Source organism: Galeopterus variegatus, unplaced genomic scaffold (assembly GCF_000696425.1).
Source record: "Galeopterus variegatus unplaced genomic scaffold, G_variegatus-3.0.2 Scaffold743, whole genome shotgun sequence".
In the NCBI taxonomy this organism is placed as follows: domain Eukaryota; kingdom Metazoa; phylum Chordata; class Mammalia; order Dermoptera; family Cynocephalidae; genus Galeopterus; species Galeopterus variegatus.
Window position 1 is genome coordinate 422963 of NW_007726854.1, and position 15680 is coordinate 438642.

At 38.0% G+C, this 15680-nt stretch overlaps 1 protein-coding gene across 6 annotated transcripts in view; it reads left to right on the forward strand.

Annotated features, from left to right (window-relative positions):
* NEK11 (NIMA-related kinase 11) overlaps window positions 1–15680 on the forward strand; it is a 114384-nt gene that overhangs the window by 4984 nt on the left and 93720 nt on the right. Inside the window, exon 1 of one of the 6 annotated variants that reach the window (XM_008572003.1) lies at window positions 7195–7264. The exons of the other annotated variants lie outside the window; for them this stretch is intronic. Within the exon in view, the coding sequence (XP_008570225.1) occupies window positions 7244–7264 (21 nt within the window). The 5' untranslated portion in view covers window positions 7195–7243. Of the gene's footprint in view, window positions 1–7194; window positions 7265–15680 lie in introns of those variants that run through there. 6 annotated transcript variants of the gene reach the window in all.

Below are 15680 nucleotides of genomic sequence, written 5' to 3' on the forward strand. Positions count from 1 at the left end.
GGGGGGGGGGGGGGGGGGGGGGGGGGGGGGGGGGGGGGGGGGGGGGGGGGGGGGGGGGGGGGGGGGGGGGGGGGGGGGGGGGGGGGGGGGGGGGGGGAGAGAAAATGAAAGACAATGAGTGAGAGAGAAGAGGAGGCTGGGGCTGCTTGGCTGGTAAGTGATTTGTTACTGACTTTTCTTATTCCTGAACTAATCTTAAAACACATGACTTGAGCTGAAGATGTCAGACAAAGCTAGTTTTGTGGAATGAATCCAATGGTAAGGATAGTGGACAAATCATTTGGCAACAGAAGTTCTAGTCTAGAATCTCTGGCAAAGGAATTATTCATCATGCTGTTCTTAACTGCGAACAGGCTTGTACTTAACTGTGAGGTTAAGGTTAGGCAGGTTCCTAATCTGAGCTTCAGTTTTCTCATCTGTAAAATGGGAGTAATGCTTCATACAATTATAATAAGGCTTAAATGAGATATTTACCTATTTACATAAGATATGGATATCACATTGCTTTACACATTATTATAACTCAATAATAGCCAGCATTCATCTTAATTATAAACAATCCAAGTTAAAGGAATAATTAAAGGAAGCCTAATATAATTATAGCAAATCACTACTCAGTGACTTGAATTGGAACTCTCTACTGAGTGGAAGGTTTTCTTTTGTATTCCACTTTTAAGAGAGAAAAATCTCCCAAACAAAGCAATCTGATGTTAGGCATGTGATTTAAACAACTTCTTCAGGGATCTTCTTGAGATTGTAACAATTCCATTGTCATCCATTCTTTTATATCTCTATGGCTGTCCAAAAGAAACTGGTCCTCAGAATGTGAACCTTTTAGCTATGTAAGATATCAACTCATCAGCGATTGTATGTTTAATACTAGTACAGAGGGAGGAACCTAAATTCATGTTTTTGTTTTAGGTTCCCTCCCCACTTCTCCACAAAGTGTTGACAGTTGAACCTTCAGTTTATGAGCAAAATGCATTGTTAGCACCTCCCATTGTCCAAGCAATTTGGTTAGGTAGGGTTTTAAATTCTGTTTTACATACTAGACCGCAAACATAGGGAATTGGTTAATATTAGAGGTGGAAGATGCATACTTTCAAAAAAGATGTCTATAATGTCATGAATGCTGTTCCCTTAATAGATCAAAGTAGATATGACTCCTTTAGTTGTTTTGCAGACACATCCCTAACCTTTTGAGCTAATAAGGAAGGTGTATCATACCTTTACATACCAGACTATTTCTTGGTGTGAATGTTATTTAGTGACTTGGGTAGACAATGAGTCTGAGCTGGTCTGTAGAAAACTTATAACTAGCTTCCATGAAACAGATTGATATGATATACCCTTCTAGATTTAATCAAAGAAATTAACAAAATCGAAGAGCTGTATATACATAGTGCTTCTAACTTTTCCATCAGAGTATTGCAATTTATCATTATGCCACGTGGGGGCACCACTCTACCATTGACATTTTGCATACACCGTGAACTTTAATTACATGTAAATACCTCATTCCTTTAAACTTTTTATTGACTTTCCGGATTAGATATGGGATAAAAATAAGAACTATAGGCTACACTTGATTAATGCATGTTTGGAGAATGTTTTCTTTTTGACATAATATTTGGCATTCCTTTTTTATTTATCATAGTAGAATAAAATTAAATGGTTATAATGAGTAGTGGATGAGATAGAGGTTATATAATATGCATAGTGAAATTCATAAAGCAATATTTGGGAATATTTTCTTTCATTATTATTGACACTCTGGTCTAATGGATGTAATTATATTAAGTCATATTCCTAAAAAGATTGTTCTAGCTCATAATTTTATTTCACATTTTTGTTAAGCTGTCAAAGTATTTTTTTTCTTTTTCGTTTTTTTTTTTTTTTGCATATCCAAAAGATGTTGATGAGCCAAGAAGTTACTTTGACCCTTAGCATAGTATATGCAATTTAAAGCAAAGAAGATGCTAAGTAGGCTTACCCTAAAATACATGATTAAACTTATAATTAATCATGGCCACAGCTGCAATGAATTTTAGTATCCATCTTGTCAGCATAGAATGATGGTTATAATGATTTTTTAAAAGATTTTTATCACACTTAAGATACAGAGACCTTGTGGAGTGACTTTCTTCTGTAGTCTGTTTTAGTCTGCCAGCTATTAAGTGTTTAATACAATTTAAGTATTAAACCTTTGCTTTAGACTTAGCACCAGGGAAGAAACTGAAGCAATAGGAGATAAGGCCTGGCCCTCAAGACCTTTTGGTCTAGAAGAGAAACAGAATTAACATACATTAAGCAACTAGCAAACAGTACAGGACAGTGCTTAAGTATCTGTGTGGCAGGTTGCTCTTAGAGATGTTGGAATGGCCCCTGCCTAACTTTCTTTCTAGTTAAATATGGTCATTATCTTAATAGTTTCTGTGTATTTTGAAAGAGCTTTAATATTTTTCCTCTGGTTCTGTTCATGTAAATATTCAATCATTTCCCCCCTAACTGTGATCCTATACCTTGGTCTTTGCTTAAATATGGTCAACATAGTAAACATGGAAATGCTTTGTCTCTCCAGAGGGCATCTTTTCCCAGTCTCATAAGTCTACATGAGATGAGGATCAGAAGTTAATTAGGAAAGGCCTCCAAATCTTTAAAAAAATGTCCATGCATCAAGGCTCAGGCCCTTGCTTCCTTGGAGAGCTCTTGGGTCTGTCTTAGAGAGGATTTTTAAAAGTCTTATCAAACTGATTTCCCACCCAGCCAGGGAAACAAAATGGAGAAGAGGGGGCCAAGAGTTACACGTTATCAACAGAGGAGTATGGTCTTAGGCCTTAAGAGTAAGGGAGGTGGAAAGTCATAAAAAGGCAATTAAAGAAAAAAAAAAAAACCCAAACAAACCCAAACCCAAACAGTTTGGGTCCATTATTATAAAGCTAGATAGCGCTCCTTACCCCAGTCTCTCCTGAGGGCATTTCAGATGTATAGCCCAGTTCCAAAGTGTTGTATTGAGATAGAAACACCAAATGGCATGGAGTTGAAAAGGGTCAGGGTCTTTGAAGGACAGAACCATGGTTGAGTCGCCTACTGGGATCCAGGCCTCAGTTTATTCATCATAATATACCCAGAGATGGTCATTCTTGGTAAGGAGCTTATGCTAACTAAATCCAGACAAGAGACAAGATAGATCTATAAACCATGACGCCACTTCTTAATTCCAGGCCCAGGGTGAACATTGTCTCCTTTTGTGCATTCTCCCACCGTTTTCTGGTGGAAGTTCTAGAGAAGCTGCATATCAGGAGTGAAAATATAACCCAAACAAAGCAATTATCTGGACAATTATTTGCTTAAACCAGGTAAAGGGTCTCTTCCTTATAATGGAGAACATCATTCTAAGTGCCCATTTTTCTGGGAGCCCTCAGACTCAGTGTCTGTCTCTACTGAATAGCTTGGGATGGACACACATACAGCTATCTTTAGGTACCTCCTTTCCTAATATTGAAAGTAATGTGTGCACATTTTACAGAAAGTACAGGTGTGCATAAAGAAGTAGGAAAATAATCTATAATCTGGCCACCCAACTTTTAATCTTTTCTGTATGCATTGACAAAAATTTAATCTTTTAAGAAAACATGGCATCGGTCACAGTGGTTGCCTCAGAGATGAGGGATGAGGAGAGAAGGAGTTATTTTTAATACTGAAGCCTTTCTGTGCATTTGGAATTTTGTGCCATGTGTAAGATTAAAAAAAAAAAAAAACACCCACAAAACAAAAAAGTAAAAAAAACCTCACATATTCAACAAATGCTAGTCACCATTTACTGGTCACCTGCTCCTCAAGGAGCTTGAGTCTGGTGCAGTGGTTCTTAACTTTGGTGGAAAAGACACAGATACATGAGTCATACCCCAGTAGATTCTGTTTGGCCTGGGGTGTGGCCCAAGCATTTAGATTTTTGAGAGTTTCCAGTGATTTCAATGTATATTTGAGAATATCTGGTCTGGTGGGAAATAAAAATGCTAATTATACAAAAATAATTACAAGCTGTGATAACTAATGTGAAAGAAAAATCTTGGTTGCTGTGAGGTACAATAGACCCATCTAAGCTTGCAGGATGAGGCTGGGTGAGGTAAGGCCTCCCTGAGAAATATTTTTTCAGCTGAGACCTGAAGAATTATTTAGGAGTAGCTGACAGTTTTTACACTTTATTGGGCATCAGAATTGTCTGGAGGGTTTGTTAGAACACAGATTGCTGGGCTCCTTACCATCCTCCCACCCCCCAAAGTTTCTGATTCAGCAAGTCTGGTGGGAGGGGCCTGAGAATTTTCATTTCTAACAGCTGTTGCTGCTTGCCAGAGAACTACACTTTGAAGATCACTGAAGTAGGCAAAAGGATGGGAGGACAGTTCCACTCAGTGTGAAAGGCTCTAAAGTGGAATTAGGGGTTCAGTGTATATGTAATTTTGCATCTTTTTTTGAAGCACTGTAAGTTTTCCCATGTTATTAAATATTCTTTAAAAGCATCATTTTAAATGCCTGTGTAATAGTCCACTGTATGGCTTTAATATCATTTAGCTCCCTCTTGTTGGAGAGCTAGGTTCTGCTATCCTCTTTGAAGTATAAGTAAAAGACTATTAATTATGCCTTTTTGCATCCTCAAAGATTTGATATAATGATTGGTTCAGCATATCCTGTCTGTCAATAGCGTAACTGTGGAAAACTAAGAAAGAACCACGCTTCAGTCGCTGAGAAGTGACAGGCATTCTGTGTCATTCAATTGAAGCATTTTGAGGTCAGTTATGAATTGTGGCCACATTTACTGAGAGGCTCAGTTGTCATTAGAAAAAAAAGTCTTCACCCATTTCAATTTTATTTCTGACATGAGAAATGGAGAAATTGGTTTTCATATAATAATGATTGAACTAAAGAATCTCCCTTTCTGTGCATAAGATTTCACTGTTTATAAAAAAGGACATTATTTCTTAGAGGATTAATAAATTGATCATAGTAGCCTAACAGTGTAAAAATAATTAAAAATAAATAATGACTCTTACTAAAATGCGTGGATTGTATAATATTAGAAGTAAACTTTCAATAACTCAGTTTGTGACAGTAATTTCTGCCATTTAATAGGTGATAGACTTGACTGCAAAGCTAGTGTTTATATATTGCAACTACTAATACCTGTTTTTGGATTTTTCTGATTTATTTAATCATTGTAACATATTCTTACTTTCACTTTTGAATCATTTTAAACAAAACGACGATAGGATTTAATGAGTCCAGCTTTGAGCTCATTCTGTGTATTCTTATTAAAGCTATTATTTTTCTGTTATGACCAGGTGTTCCTCCAGTGGGTATCTGTGAAGGGAGAATCAGGTTATTGAGTGGGCTGAATTAATTTAATAGGATTTAATGGTTTATGCAGTGGAAAGTTATGGAAGCGATTGAAGGAAACTAATGATTTCTTTCCATTTTGCCTTGCCAAACCTCAAAACACAGTTTTAATCTGTTTTCATTGTAGTGATTAGTTTTTAGAAAAATCTTTAGTCTTATCTTTTAAGATAAATTATAATATGGAGGCATATTAAAATCTCTTTAATAGTTTAGGGTCTGGGGATCTTGTGCTTAGGCTTCTCTAGGTAAATCTAGAAATGGTAATTTTGAACGTGGACTTCACCTTGGGCTTTGCCAGGTCTCTGCCTGAGGTAAGGTCAAGTGCTGAGCTTCTGGCCATCTTACATATGAGATTTGGGAGACTGAAGGGAAAAAGAGAAGAAAATACAAGGGCACACAGTGACTCTGACTTATTTCAATTATGGTAATGAGGTCGACATTCTGAGGTAACTGATTTTTCCTGAGGCAGCTTTGCTGCATGTGTTTGCATAAAAGAAGTCATGTGCTCTTTTAATCTGGCTTTTAGAATTTACTGATGAGAGATGACTAATAAATAAAATATTTTAGAGTGAGTAGGATGCAGGGAAACCCTCAGTTTCTTTTTGGCTTGGGCAGAGGGCCAAAAAAGCCTGCTTTGGAGACTGAATCACCAAGAAACATTTAGGAAGAAGTGACACTCAAAAGTCCTTTTTTTTTTTTTCCTTTTTGTCTTTTTTCGTGACCGGCAACGGATCGCAACCCTCAGTGTCGCGCCTGTACCGGACCGGGACCGGCAACGGGATCGCAACCCTCGGTGTTGCGCCCGCACCTCGCTCAGCCAGTGAGCGGCCGGTCTGTATGTGGGATCCAAACCCTCGGCGGGAGCGCCGCCGCACTCCCAAGCGGTGCACTGTAGCAGTGTGCCACCGGGCCGGCCCCAAAAGTCCTTTTTAAAAAAATTTTTTTCTTAGATTGCTATTGTTTGAGAGCAAATAAAAGCGATTTATTTAAAATACTACAGATATATTAATGTTAACAGTAAAAGAGTATATTCAATTACTATAGTATATTTATTAGGTTTTCAGACTATCTGAATTCCTTACTTATTCAACTCTGTTTTTGCAATGTATTATTTTGGTGGATTTGGGAAGCTAATGGTTTTGCTAACACTGAATAATGCTGCCAGAAAATAATGAGTAGTGTTCTTCATTTAAATGTATGAGATGGGGGAAATATCAAAGCTATTTTCACAAATAAATTTTTCAAAAATAAAAAAAGTAATTGGATACGCCGGTCCCTTTACAGTGTCATTGCTTACTACCCCAAATTTCTAAAGTGCAAGATTTGTGTGTTAAGTCCGTTATTTTAAGTGCTATTTTTTCTCATTTGTTCAATAAATAAAACAAAATATAGTAAGATGAATACAAAATATGCAAGAGCAAAACTTTGTGGGTGTAGTCTAGTTCAAGTTTTTTTTCTCCCACCAAAAAAAGACTTTTTTCAGCAAGATGTATTACAGCAAAGACTGAGATGATTTTTAGTAGGGTCCAGAGGAACTTCGATAACCAAATCCAGGGTTTTTAATGGTTGATGAATATCAGAGTTTTTAATCAGAATGTCAACTAACTTTAATTTCCTGACCCCAAAGCAAGCATGACACACTCAAGTATAGTCTTTAAATATTCCTTCTCGCTATTGGTTCTATTCAAGCAACCTTCATGGGAGAATTTTTCCTCCAACAGCTTTTGGTGCTTCCAGCAGCCCAGCGCTCTGCCTGGCAGACATCAGGCAGTTCCCTTTTACCATTACTTACTCCAACAGGATCATCACTTACTCCACCCAACTGATCTGGTTCCTTTTTTGACACATGCATCAACCTGGAGAGCAGGTATGGGCAATTTTTTCTAGCACCCAACTTTGTACCCATTTTGAACTGAAAATTTTACTTGTGATATCATCTACCTTTAAATAACTTGGAATGAGATGCATACAAGTATGACTTAAACTTCAAAGAAATGAGAAGGCAGAAAATTCTCAGGTTAAAATTAGTTTCTGGCTCAACTTACTACTCTTGAGCTGATTTTCCTGGGGAAAAAAGTTTAGTTGCCATGACATTTATGTCTAAATAGTGAACTAAGAGTGATATACATGACTTAAAAGTCAGCAAGGGAGAAAAACAGCAACGCCCATGTTACTAATAGTTTCTTGATCAGTTATCCCTAAACTTAGTTTTTGGGAAGAGTGATTTGTAAGTTTATATTTATGTAGAAAATAAACATTGTTAACACTGAAGAGTTATAAAAGTAGTTTGTGTACTCTATTAAAAGTGCATTGTATAAATAACTTCATGTAGTATTAAATATAAGCCATTAATATTGCATGAACTTTATTGCTTTAAAATACTATGAAATTGAATTTCCATCCCATAGTTTAACAAGAGTACAATCATTTTTCATTTCTTAGCTGCTTTCATAGGCCCTATTACCGGATACTCATAAATATGAATGAATAATTATGAACCCTTGTTATGCTATAGAACATACCTGTTAGTACAGTAGTGCTGTATTTAGGGAGTTATATGAAAAATCCACCCACAGTTTTAGCTATTCAAAAACCAAACCCTGGGCATGAGGAAACTTTTGAGGATGATGGATATGCTCATTACAATTGTGGAGGTGGTGTCATGGGTATATAAATATGTCAAAGTTTATCAAATTATACACTTAAAGTATGTGCAATATATTATATGTCAATTATACCTTAATAAGTGTGTTTAGAAAATGCCACATCCTGGACTATTACATATGAAAACATTTAGGATTCTTAAATTGGTTGAATTTGCAGTTGCTAGTGATAATCATTATGAAATTTGGTAATTTAAGATGAGCATTGCTTTTTAATCATGGGTTCATAAATCAGCCTTATTGTTTTTAGTTCAGAGAAAAACTATAGGCTTCATTTTTCGTGACCTGTTTTTGGGCATGTGAAGAAGGAAGGTCAGAATGTAGTTGATACTCTTGTCCTACATACTAGGTTTCCACATTTCTAAGAGTGGAAAATTTAATCTCTGATCGCAATGTGTTTGGGTGTCAATTTTCTCAACCTCTCCCACATGCAGTAGTCACTTAGCATTTTAATTAAAGTTTGGTTGATGTTTCCACTTCTCTATTAGTTTGAATTTGGAAAAACCCTTTAAAACTTTATCACTTAACCATACTTGCCTCCCTTCAGGGGAGATCTGAGGAAGATTTGTGGCCCAACTACCCTTCATTCTCTCTCTCCCTTCTTTTCTTATGTCTTCCATTTAAAGGGCCTCATACAAATGCATATACTGTGGGTTTGGGGACAAAATTAGCCAATCCACTTTTTACAATATGGGCTTTGCTATTTGGTGATTAGCTGCTTTTAATTAATATTACTGTTTCAAAGATATTTTACAGCAGTGATTATTAAGCTCTAGAAAGTAGTTTTTATTGTTTTTAGAGTTGTTTTAGAAATGAAAATTATGAGAAGGATCACTGAGAGATGTGATTTGCAAGGCAATTTACATTACTTAGGAAGTAAAGCATTTGGATGTTCGACATGGATTGGACTTGACACATATCTGAAATTGAATGTTAAGTAAGCCTTACTATCTTTAAAGGATTTTAGTATTGAACTTATAACGGGTAACTATATATTCAAAAGGTTTGGAAAACTGAGAAAAGTAGATAATTTACCCCAGGTAAAGCTTTTTTGCCATTATTTTTCTAGCCCACATAATCATAAAAACTTCATGTATGTGTGTCACATATCTGTATACACACATGAACATATATATTTGTTTATGTGTGTGCATTCTTGTCCCCGTTTTTTCAGTTCAGCACTAGTTTCAGCAGGAGAAGTTGTGCTCAGCTGATAACAGATATCCTGGTCTGATGGACAAAGAGGTCATGGCTCAGTATTTCATAACCAACAATTGGAGAGGCACTAGAAGTACTCAGTGGGGACTTCTACTTTATAAAAATTCAAAAGGCATTAACATGGCCTCTGGTTGAAAAGCCCACGCTGAGAGGCACTGACTACGCATGCCTCTGCAGCATGGGGTTATTGTGGGGCATCCCCTCAGCAGCTGCTTCTGCCTCCTATTATGCCATTAACCAGACACACTCCAGGATTCCTTGGAAACTGTGTGCCTACCTGAATAATTTATTACCCAGTGATCAATTATTCATAATTCATTATTACAACTGAAATAAAACCTAAAGGTGGAATCATTCTGCCACTTATGAATATCCAACAGATCATCAGGAGATTGCAATGGAGTTTTAAGTCCTTGTGGTCCCCACTGCCTGTCTGTTTCTCTGAAGGGATTCCAAAGAGAACAGCCTTCTGAGAAGGAATCAGAATCAAAGCAAGCAGTAACAAATGATGCCCTGCTGCTCGTGCTGCATTGGCTCACCTATTCATGCTGTTTGTCTTTTTAGTTCTGTCCTAATTTACACTTAGAGATAAAATTTCAATTTGAGAGAATGAAGGAGACATTTATGGCACTGTTAGTTTATTAAACCATTTTTAGGAGGTGCACAGGATATAGAACTCGCCCTTAGAATATCCTTTCTGGGATAAAATGCAAGTACCTTTGGTACATTTTAATAACACTAATCACGCATTTGCTTGTTCTATCGGAGTTATATCTGAGTTGTATTTTATTTATTTATTGGACCATACTTTTTATATAAAGAAATGTCATGTGTTTTTCACATATATTATATAGAAAACATTTGAGTAAAAGTGCTATGAAAGTACAACCAAAAGAAACCTAATTTTTTTTTATTCAGGAAATATAGTAGGAAATTATTTGGCTTAAGCCAGACTAATTTTTTTATAACCACCAAGCTTTTTAAAATGTGTTTAAAATAGTTGGACAATTTGAAATTCCAGTTATGTTGGGATATGAAGCAGAAGGTTTGCCTTTGAGGTTTCTTGCCTCCCAACCGGTTGATTTTCTGCTGGACACTCTGAGGTTGAGGAGTGAGCATAACTGTGATGCTTTACATTCTGGGTTGCCATTTCAGTGTTGCGGCATTTTCTCTGTGGTTACTTGCAAAAGTAAGTTAGTACTAATTTTGAATGTAAGAGTCCTGAGACACTGAGGTTAAAATTTCAATGTCTAAAGAATTACAGCCTGTAGATAAAAATCTCAAAATGTTGGATAAGTATTTTTTAGTAGCGATTCCAGATTTCTTTCTTTTTTTCTTGCTCATAGTTATGTTGGTTCTCCAAATGGAATGAAGGCTAAATGTTTAAGTCGTTTTAAATGGCCTAAACCCATTCCTGTCACCCTGGACCACATATGATATCCCAGGTAACCCACCAATCAGGAGTTTAAATATGGATTTAGTTTGCTATTGTAAAAATATGTTGGTGATTTAAAAAAAATTTTTAAGACAGATGATGTGAATGTGTCATGGAGTAGAGTAAAAAAATTGCATGATTTTTTGAATTTTAGTATAATTTCTAAAAGGTTACATGGCTCAAAAAATATAAAAAGGTGTACCGTTAAAAGTCTCCTCTCATTCTTGTCCCCCTTTTGCTGAGTTCTTTCCCAAAAAGTAACCACTGTTAAGAGTTTCCTGTGGGTCCTTCTAGAGTTGATTTTTGCATTCATGAGCAAAGTTAGAATACAAATTTTTATTTTTCCCCCTTCTGATAAAAAGTAACATATTATAACTTCTGTTTCTATATGTTATATATAGAGAACTTTCCCATTCTTTTTTAAAACAGCTCTATAGTATGTTCTGTGGTATGGCTGGTTAAATAATTTATTTAACCATTTTCCTGTTGATGTTCATTTTGGTTGTTTTGAATCTTTTGTTATTAAAAATGCTGCTGCAGTGAATAATCCTGAAAATTTATTTCACAAACATGTCACTTTTTCTTGCATGAATTTTTAAGATAAAACATGAGGTTTCAGAGACATGCCCTGCATCTGGCAGTCCCATTCCAGGTGTATGAGTTCTTCTTTGTTATTGGGGTGCTTTGCTGGAGAAGTTTAAGAAGCACTGCTGGAAACTGTTATTGAGGCCTGTGGGTGGGATGATTTTTCACTTTTTCTGAAATAACTTTGCTGTGAACTGATAGTGACAACAATGTTATTTTGCCATCCTGTGTTTCCTGGAGGTGACTTAAGAAAACGTGTAAATTTGGTGACAAATTTTTTATAAGCAGAAATCATGTTGTAAAAGTGTCTGGTTTTCTTGCAGGCTTTTTTTTTTTTTTTTTTCCTTTTTGTCTTTTTCCATGTCCGGCAACAGATCGCAACCCTCAGTGTCACCCCCGTACCGGACTGGGACCGGCAATGGGATCGCAACCCTCGGTGTTGCTCCCACACCTCGCTCAGCCAGTGAGCGGGAACCGGTCTGTATGTGGGATCCGAACCCTCGGCGGGAGCGCCACCACGCTCCCAAGTGACGCACTGTAGCAGTGCGCCACCGGGCCGGCCCTTCTTGCAGGCTTTTGATACAATGAAACATTTAGAGGAATGAGTTTTCAGAACAGGCTCGTTGCTTCTGACCATAAGCCCTAGAGCCCCAAACTCTGGCGACTTCAAAAATGTGAATCGATGCTCTGCATAAAACGGGGGTTTCATGATTAAAGAAGTTTGTAGAACACTGGGTTCCACAAAGTTAAACGAGTTTCTTTACTGAGGGACTCTTCAGATCCTTACATTTGCTGGGGTAAACTGTGACATTCAGAGCTGATGTAGTGTGCTGCATTTCCCAAACTTGCTTGACCAGTGAACTCCCTTTTATTTTCCAGGCCACTCTTAGCACTAGTATACTGAGGAGCCCAAATTGGGAAATACTACCCATCAAGGACATGATGGACACCATATTAAATTTAGTGGTTGCAGCATCTGTGGACTTTAAATTTACAACAGGTTCAGTAAGGGAAATAAGAATAAAAGTCACTATTTTAAAATTGGTCATCATGAACAGCAGATGGTGGTAATGTAACATTCAGACCAACTATAAAGATTTGGCCATATTTCCAATGGCAGTATTAATTCAAGATCCAAAATGTCTCCATTTAGTTACAGTATACCAGTACTTTCATTTCACTGGCTAAGTGAATAAAGGTTAAACATAGGTCATTAACTTAATTTCTTCCTAAGAAAAGCACAAGTTGGCTAAAAAATAAATTTGGAAAAATCTTTTTATCTTCACAGACCATTTTAACTGGTATGAGATAGGTTTGTTTTTTCTTGACATCTATGTATTAGATGTATGTTTCCTAGTTTACGCATACACAAAGATGTACGTATGCTCTCTCTCTTTTAAAGGAAAAGCTATAAATTTAACCAGTTTTAGTCATTCAGTAAGCATCTAGTTAGTTGGTGGCTGCCAAACCGACTTTAGGACCTCAGTGATGAAGCAGCCATAGCCATTGTCCTCCAGGAACTGACATTTGGGCTGAAAATAAAATGTGAATGTCAGTGGCTCTATTAGAAGGGCCAATGGGGTGAGAGAGAGAAGGGTCTCTGAGAGGGATCTGGGCCCCTTCCATTCTTTTGAGATCTGTTAATCTTTGTAAGACCGTGTAGCACAGGACAACAAAAAATGGGATACATTTTACAAAAAATTCCACACACAAAATGCAATATACTGTGAATGTGTTACTCTCAAGATTATTACAGGGTTATTATAAAGTTTAATTTTTAGTGTATTACAGATGAGGTGGCCCAGAAATGGGATGCACATTTAAAGTTGTGTGGTAAACATCTTTCTAAGCTGTCAGTGTGTCTCTGTGACAGACAGTATAATTTGGCTTGGAGCTTTTGTTAAGAGTCAATACTTGAAGTCCTTCATAAATCTGCTGTCCTGTTCAAAAGGCCCTTTGGGCCACTTCTGTGATAAGTCCTGATGCAGGTGATAAACCTAGAGGAGCTGCAGGGAGTGGAGGCTCTTCCCATTGAAGGACAGACATCTGGACCACCTCTTGGACGTGGAATTGCTGAAGATGGCCCAGAGAGGGGTTTTATATCTTAGAATGATGGGTGTCTCTTAATATGTGAAACCACAATTTGAAATTAACTTTCAAAGGTATACATGGGCGGCTTTTCCACCCTGCTCCCACCTCGTCCTCCATCCGAGGCTGAGCTTGCTTTGCCTCTCCTTCCAGATGTAGCAGAAGGACTAGCCTCAGGCAGAGCTGACATCTTTAGACAGGCCAGACCATGTTACCTCTCAGGGCAGGAGAGCCTTGATGTCTTGCTGTTCCCAGGTGGGAAGGGGTTCACTCTTTTGATTTGAAGACCTATCTATTCTGGCCCTGCAGTAAAAAGTAAAGAGATGAAGTTTATATTAGCCAAGTGCTCAATGCAATAGAGTCATTCAGTCAGTAAAAATTAGGAAGCAGTATTTACCCTAAGTAATCTATCATATGAATGTCTTCATTCAGTCTTTAATCAGTGGGTAGATTGCCAGTAGTGTCAGGCACTGTTGTAGGGAGTGAGCACAGCAAAGTCTCTCTCCTGAGGGAGGGGACATTCTGGTGGGGCAGAAGGAGATGGGCAGTGGATACAATTATATAGCATACTAAAATGTGATTAAATGCTATAGGTAAAAATAAAACAAGGAAAGAGGATAGGAAGTGCCAAGTGTGAGTCTATCTGAGAAATGCTAATTGTTCATTTTATGTTCAGTATTAAATGATAGCTATTTATTCTGATAAAAACACCCAAAATGAACAATCACTGCAAGGGATTTTGGACCAAAATCTACCACTAAATAGATTGCTAGTGTGTTTCCAGTAGCAGAAGGATACAGTATTTTTCCATATGTTTATGTTTCTGTGTCTGGGTAGCAGTGCAGAGAGACCAAGTATACTGTGTGTTAGAGCCATTTTACAGGGGATGAGGCATGGATGGGTGTGGGAGAAATGGTGCCTGGGTTTTCCTCTGAAGGGCTTTAACTTCATTTCACTGTGGAGGTCAGCGTAGACTTTTATGAAATCTCTGGGCTGGTTCTCTCAGTCTCTGCCTCCTTGTGTGTGTGTCTCTGCTCTGCTGAGGAGATTTCACACTGGGAAGAATGTGTACTGTGGTGTTGGGATAGGGGAGATCTCAAAGGCGATGGTCTCCCCATCCCTGTTCTTGCAGACAGGGTCTCCCAGGCTGTGTTAGGATTTAGGTAATTTCAGAGAGACATTCAGTTTCCAAGTCTTCAGCTTCATGCAGTGCCTGAAGAGATTTTGTTCTTCTAGCAGTGGCCAGCATGCTCACAGTGTTTTTCCCTTCTCAAGATCAGTGATGTGGAGGCCCTCAGGGAAATCTTCCACTCAGGGCCTGAAAGCTTCCAGACACCTTCATTAATGGTTTCTCTTGGGGGGCAGATGAGTCTGATGTGTGGTGACCACTGTTGGTTCTTCAGTGTGTTTCCCCAAGATCTGTGTGCCTCCTCCCGGAAGATAGGCTGAGTATTATAGTGAGGAAAACTTGATGTTTGAAACTCCCTGTGAATTAAGTCCCTCTTGATCAGAAACTATGCCAGCTTTCTATCCAAGGCTGCAGTATAGAACAGAGAGGAGCTTGTGCTGAGCATCCAGACATAGAGCTGTCATCAAGGGCCTGTGGTTTCTGCCTTGGGGGAAGAAAACAAAGGGGTTCAGAGCAGATGCCCTCCACATCTTCAGGGATGCAGCCACAGGGACAGGAGCCCCCTTCTGTCCTTGACCCCCAGTTTCAGGGAGAGCAACAGCTGCCCCAGATCAGGGCTGCTTGGACATTGAAGAATGTCCCCTTCAGGCTGAGGACTGAGAGCTCAGGGTGTAATATCTGAATATCGCTTGTCGTTGTGTTTTATATAAATAAAACTCATTGACTCCTCTCTATATCTTGATGTCTCAAAGCCTCCATGACAGGCTCATGCTATAGTACAGATGAGAGAGAAATTATCCCTAATTTTAGGTCCTAAGATAGTCATACCTATTAGCTCACTGATCCTCACAAATAGGTCTGTCTGGGTAACAGGAATTTCCCCTGGTTACAACTGAGGTAATGGAGAAGAGGCAACTGGCCCAAATGGAAGGTGTGCTGGAGAGCTGAGAATAAATGTGAGATTTCCCGTATCTTAACTGGAGGTTTAACCACTAAATGTGGAAAATACAATCAATAATTAAGGATGAAGTATTTGATTTTATTGTCTTAATTTTCTATGAATGTAAAATTGATAGAAGTTGATCCATTCTTCTCTGAAATTGTGGGATTCTAAAAATAAAATTCTGTAAAGCTGATAATACTTTTATCCCAGAAACTCATTTTA